At 37.0% G+C, this 6,879-nt stretch overlaps 1 protein-coding gene across 1 annotated transcript in view; it reads left to right on the forward strand.

The window, feature by feature from the left end:
* Nucleotides 1-4,958, forward strand: part of PROS1 (protein S) — a 78,896-nt gene extending 73,938 nt beyond the window's left edge. Inside the window, exons 14-15 of the mRNA XM_047794331.1 lie at nucleotides 867-1,092; nucleotides 4,482-4,958. Coding sequence (XP_047650287.1) covers nucleotides 867-1,092; nucleotides 4,482-4,642 — 387 coding nt within the window. The 3' untranslated portion in view covers nucleotides 4,643-4,958. The remainder of the gene's footprint in view (nucleotides 1-866; nucleotides 1,093-4,481) is intronic.
* The last annotated feature ends 1,921 nt before the right edge of the window (nucleotides 4,959-6,879 follow it).

Consider the following 6,879-nt stretch of genomic DNA (forward strand, 5'->3'; position numbering starts at 1 on the left):
AAAAGAGAAAGACTTTTCATGAGTTCAGGATATAGATATATATATATAGCACAGTAATAGATTTTTCTCAAGTAACCTGTGTTTGGGAAGTATAGACTGCATTTAACATAGGTATCTTGGATTTCTACAAAAACACATCATACTCTCTACTATCTGGGAAGCATCAAAACATCCATCTCCCTAGTTTTTATTTCATTTTTTCTCTTACTTTTTACATTTCCTCTACACAATGTAAAGCTATATGCAGAGATGACTCTTGGCAAGTTGAGTAAGTTAAGTGTATCATCAGTTTGAAAATTTCAGAAAATAGATTTTCTTCTTTGAGAATATTCTGATAAATGCTCTATTAACTTATTGCTGGCAATCCTGGTTTTTCTTGGAGACTTCATTCAATTTGTCCAAAGTCTACAGGATTGCTTGGGTGGCACAAATAAACCTTTCAGTCTTGTCTTCAGTCATGTTCTTACTAAAGCACTTTAAATTTTCCAAGTCTTCTCCAAGAGTAATTCAACTCCCTCCTCTTTCATATATAAGTTTTTAAATTAGGAAGGCTCATAAACAAATATATTGCTTAAGACATTATTTTAGGTTCCCATGATTGATGAGAAAACCCTGTTGCTTTATTGAATTTTCAAACCCTGGTGTACATTTGCATCTTAGCTAAACCTGGAATTTGTAAAACTAATGTATACTCTAAAATTTTGATTATTATAATAATTAATAGTTTTTTCATTAGAACTTGAAAACTCTTATTATTTTTTCCCTTCATTGAAATTCAGTTTTTGAATTTCAAAAACCAAAAAGTTACTCTTATGTAGCATTACCATTAATAATTGCTTACCTTGAGTCTTTGCTCTATTCTTCAGGATATCGTGGTATCTGTTGAAAATGTGGAAATAGCTCGAATAAAGGCCTTAAGTCTGTGTTCCAGTCTACAATCCCTTCTGGAAATGAGAGTCAGTGTAAACAGTTTGGAGCTATTGACTCAATTTGAAAAACGTAGGATCTCCTCTGAAGACTATCAGGGACAATTTGCCATCTTGGATAAAGCAATGGAAGGAACAGTGGCCACTTACCTGGGTGGCCTTCCAGGTATCTTCTTACTTTTTCTTCAGTTTTAAAAAGTACATTTTTAATGAAATTGATAGCATTTTAAATATATAATTATAGTAAAACAGCCTATGTATACAACATATACATATATACAGCATATGTAATTGTAGTTAAAGTGCTTCAGAGGGAAGACAAAATTCCATTGTTCATTATTCTTTTTCTGGGGACTTGCATGAACATTTCATGGGTACATCTTTATTTAATTTTTTTTAATGGTAAACTGAAACTAACCAAGTTTTGCTGTGTTTGACTGTCCTAGCCAGAAATGATTTATTATTTCATTTCATCTTCTAAATTATCTTGTGAGTTTAATATTTATTCTTCAATTCAGCCATCACCCACCTAATATTTATTAAGAACATATGTCCCAGGCAGCAGGGACACAGTAATAAACAAATGGATATGATCTCTGCTATTAAACCTTTACAATCTAGTGGCAGAAGCAGATATTAAACAAGTGATTAGGAAAATATCAAAAAATTATAATTGTCATAATGTCTATGAAAGAAAATCAGGGGTTGCTTTTAGAACCTGAAAATGAGGACTTGATCTGGTTTGGGGGCCAGGGACCAGCTCTGTTAGGAAGAGACTAAGATAAAATCTGATATTTGAAGGATTAAATGGATTTAACCAGATGATGAGGGTGAGGGTTGGAGCTGGTATGCAAATAAAATTGTCCATGGCAAAATGGAAAGGGGTTGACATGCTTGAGGAAGGTCAATGCTGTGAGAGCATATTGGATGGGGTGGTGGGGGCGGGGGGGGGTGTCTGTGAGGGTGGCCAGCACAAGAGAAGGCTGTGAACTGAGGCTTGTGGACTTGGTTCAGGGGCCTGTTTTTAAAAGCCATCAATCAGGATCATTAAAAACTTTTAGAAAAGGATGTGGTATATTGATGCAACTTAAAAAATATCCCCCTGCATGGGGGACAGAGATGGACAGGTGGGAGACAAAAGTGGATGAGATGAGTTGGGGGCTGCTGAAGTATTTCAGATCTTAGAAGCAGGGATAATAGTAGTGACAACTGGTACGTAATAAACAGTCTGGGCATTATTCAGAGTGCTTCAAATATATCAACTCATTTAATTTTCAGAGTAGAGCTGTGAAGTAGGTACTATTGTTATCTTCGTTTTGCAGGTGAGGAAGGAAGCTGCTAGACTAGGGTGATGGCCGTGGAGATAGTATATAATGAATAAATTGGAGATATATATGAGAAACAAAGTTAACAGAAATTAAGACTGAAAGATGGGTATAAGAATCTCTTAGGTATTTGGCATGAGCAGTTGCATGGGTGAAGATTCCATTCACCAAGATGGGGAAAACTGGAGGAAAAGCAGATTTATCTTTAACTTAATATTGGAAAATATGAAATTGACATCAACATTGTACTTTAAATACAAAAAACCTGAGGCAGAAAGTTTGTTAGAAGCATTTTCAAATGTCATTTGCATGTTATTCTCATGGGGAAAATTCTCAGTTTGATGTAACCTTCATTATATTACTTTAACTTCTTAATGTATTCATTTCCCATATATGGAAATGTTATCTGAGTTTTGGGAAAATAGAAGTAAATAGCTATAAAATTTATAAATAGATCTATAGATATAGATCCATAGATTGATAGATATGGATACATAGTTACATTAATGTGATTAATTATTAGGAAGTATAGTTACAGTTCGAATGAATGAATTCTACATCCAAATCCACCTACTACCTCTTTTACAAATTAGTTGAATGTAATTTTGGGAAATCAAACAATGAAAAGAGTTCAAAAGAAGTAAAAATATCAGAATTTCAGTGGTTCCAGGACTTTGGCCACAGTACTGACTTCAGGCAAGAGGTGTTTAGAAAAAGATGGAGGAAAAAATGGAGGAGAACTGAAAATTGAGATATTGAGGCTGTGAGCAAAGGGATGGTCAGTTATTAATTGATATGCGAAATAGGCATATTAAATTGCATGTCGTGAATTAGAAATCAGGGGACACAGATGATTCTGAAAACATTTATACAAGTGGTATAGCCTATGGGAGTCAGCCAGACTTGAAAGACCTTCTTAAAAAAACAAAAGTATGGGAGTTCCTGTCGTGGCGCAGTGGTTAACGACTCTGACTAGGAACCATGAGGTTGCGGGTTTGGTCCTTGGCCTTGCTCAGTGGGTTGGGGATCCGGCATTGCCGTGAGCTGTGGTGTAGGTTGCAGATGCAGCTTGGATCCCACATTGCTGTGGCTCTGGTGTAGGCCGGCAACTACAGTTCCGATTCGACTCCTGGCCTGGGAACCTCCAATATGCCGTGGGAGTGGCCCAAGAAATGGCAAAAAGACAAAACAAAAACAAAAACACCCAAAAAACAAAAGTATGGACTTTATTCACTGTATTGGCAAGTTACAAGTGGAAATTTGAAGGTTTTTTTTCTTTTCTTTTCTTTTCTTTTTTTTTTTTTTTTTTGCCTAAGGTTCCAAGAAGGAAGATAAGGGCTGAAGAAAATCCACTGGCTATTAAAATTCATGGAGATTAGAGTTCCCTGATGGCCTAGTGGTTAAGGAGTCAGTGTTCTCACTGTTGTGGCTAGGGTTTGATTCCTGGCATGGGAGCTTCCACGTGCTGTGGACTTGGCCTAAATAAATAAATAAGTAGAATAAAAATAAAAAATAAAATTTGTGGAGATGAGATGCCACAAAAGAGGAAGCAACTAAGAGATAGATGTTTTGACGATGAACCATAGTTCTTAGGAATCCAAGGATGTTGCCTTAGTATTAAATTTGATAAGGAAAGTTAGTGTTGAAAGTCCCAAAGGCCCTAAACTATTTACTGAAATATTATTAAAATTGCTATTTTTTAGAACACCGAACATTACATAAAAATGAATATCTTATCATGACCTGCTATTGTATGCTCAGCAAGACACTATTTCTTTGGAAAATACAGAAATCTGTTTTTATTCCAGCAAAAATAAAAGATATATATTTATCTTTTAAAAAGATTTCCAAGTAGCTATAATTTTGAGTTGGAAAAAATGGCAGTAATTCTTAAACTATTGCTCATAGTAAAAGAGAAATAATAAAGTAGAACATCAGAAATAAGAGGATGCTATTTTTTTACTCCTTTTAAAATGAGTTTATCTGAGGTTTGGATGGAACTATTTATGAAATAAGAGCAATTCATGATAGTCTGAATTCAATGTCAAGCAACGTACCTTATATAGATAGGAGTCATTTAATATGAATTTCTTGAATAGAATTACATGATTAACTTTTCCCTTAGGATTAGAATTTGGTTGGAAATGGGCAATCTGAATAATTTCTCTAATTATAAGCAAGTAAGATTCTAAAAGTCTTGGGCTAATATATTAATATTCTGTTTTTACAGATGTTCCATTCAGTGCCACACCAGTGAATGCCTTTTATAATGGCTGCATGGACGTGATCATTAACGGTGTACCGTTGGATCTGGATGAAGCCATTGCTAAACATAACGATATTAGAGCTCATTCATGTCCATCGGTTTGGAAAAACACAAGGAATACTTAAGGCATCTTTTCTCTGCTGATATCTTTTTCCTGTGTATAATTATACTTATGTTTCAATACTAGTTGAAGGGTTCAACTTGTGATGTGCAGACCTTGATTATTTTGTGGTATTTTAACCTTTCTGGAATTTTAAAAAGGTCCTTTTTCAAGAAAACAGGGTTCTTTTGTGATATAAATCACATTGAAAAATTCTTATCTCTGTTGCTGTTTAGAAATTAAATAATGAAACAAAAAATTTTAATTTGAATGTTTTGCTACAAATGGCATTTCTTCATTTTTATGTTTGTAAAAGTAAAATGTAATTTTATCATCATGAACCAGTGGTTTGTTTTGTTTGGTTTGGTTTGGTGTTTTTAGGGCCACACCTGCAGCATATGGAAGATTCCAGGCTAGTGGTCGAATGGGAGCTATGCTGCTGGCCTATGCCACAAAAACTCACTATTTAAGGCAGGTCTGCAACCTACAGCATAGCTCATGGCAATGACATATCCTTAAACCACCTAGCAGGCCAGGGATCAAACCCTTGTCCTCATGTTTTCTAGTCAGGTTTGTTATCACTGAGCCATGACGGGAACTTCCAGGAAACAGTGTTTAAACATCCCTTTTTTTTGGAGTTCCTGTCATGGCTCAGTGGTTAACGAATCCGACTAGGAACCATGAGGCTACCAGTTCGATCCCTGGCCTTGCTCAGTGGGTTAAGGATTCGGCATTGCCGTTAGCTGTGGTGTAGGTTGCAGACACGGCTCGGATCCCACATTGCTGTGGCTCTGGTATAGGCTGGTGGCTACAGCTCCAATTAGACCCCTAGCCTGGGAACCTCCATATGCCGCGGGAACGGCCCTAAAAAAGACAAAAAAAAAGTATATATTTTTTTGGGGGGACGACAAGGAAGTTAAACTCTTGCTGGAGCCGAACAAAAGTGCACGTGACTAAATAACGTTGTTATCAGCCCTCCCAAGTCGGTTCCCAAGGATTCTTCAGCCCCACATCCTTGGAGCCAATAGGAGACTGAGTTCAGTTCAGAAACAAAGGGAAACTTTATTCTTGGATCAGAGAATGGAGAGAGAATGGAGTGCACTACGGTGCACTAACTCTCCTGGACAGGCCTTTGGCGGGCTGCTTTGTAGGAATCTCCTTAGCAGGGAGGGGCGGAGTTCTAGCGGGCCGCGCAGCTGTGCTGCTCACGCCCCACATCCCACGCTGAGCGCAGCCTCTCTGCACTCGGCAGCCGCTGCCGCCGCCATCTTGAATTCAGTATGCCAAGCAGAGCTACACGTCCTGAGCTGTGGTGTCCGGGAAGAGCTGTTGCACACAAGGAAGTCTGGTCTGAAGGGCTGAGTGCGAGACTCCCCTGAGCAGGTGAAACAAGACTAAGCACAAAGGATGAGAAGAGGGTTAGATTTTATTTTATTACCCAGATTCTATTTTTATTTCCCAGGTTTTGTTAATGGATTTGCTGGTGGCACTGTTGATCATAGTCGATACTTTTTTTGTTTGTTTCCATTTTTTCCTAATGATGGCAGAAGAGACATTGGCATGTTAAGTATGAGTTGAGTGGAAGGCCTCAAAGCTTTATTCCAGGAAAATCCCTCAGGGGTTCCAGCTTTGACTTCCTTTTTCTTTCACCTGATTTCACCTGGTTTGAACCAGTAGCTTTACTGAGTTGGGAAATAAGTGGGGTAAATTTTTGTGAGAGCAGAACATGAATATTGCTGGTTAATAATTGGATTTTATGAGGAGGATATACTAGATTGCGTTGGAGTAAGTGTAGAAACCTGGGATCGGTACATTCCTTAAATTTGGCTGTGTGGGTCACATAAGCTATAGATTAGAAAAGGCAGAACCTAATGATGGGAAGAATGATTGAGAGAATTAAAAATATGGAAGTTCATAGTTTTCCATGAATCAAACTTTAACTACCAGAGCAAGTTGCCAGAATTTGATTTTTGAATAACAAAAGAAACTATGAAAACTAGAACAAATTTTAATGAAAGCATAACCAGTGAGGGACGTGATTAATATTGTCTTTGTAATATCATATCTTTGGAGTAAAGGAGTAAGATTGCTATGTACTTCCTGGTAATACAATTCAAGTGGCAGTTTTATCCCTCTCAGACCTACCATTCACATTAGGTATATATCGTATGCTTCATTGACAGGTTTAGAAAATAAACTTTTTTCCACTGTAAGTATCTTACATCATGTAAAACATAATTCATTGGTGATATTTTGAAAATG

Source organism: Phacochoerus africanus, chromosome 1 (assembly GCF_016906955.1).
Source record: "Phacochoerus africanus isolate WHEZ1 chromosome 1, ROS_Pafr_v1, whole genome shotgun sequence".
In the NCBI taxonomy this organism is placed as follows: domain Eukaryota; kingdom Metazoa; phylum Chordata; class Mammalia; order Artiodactyla; family Suidae; genus Phacochoerus; species Phacochoerus africanus.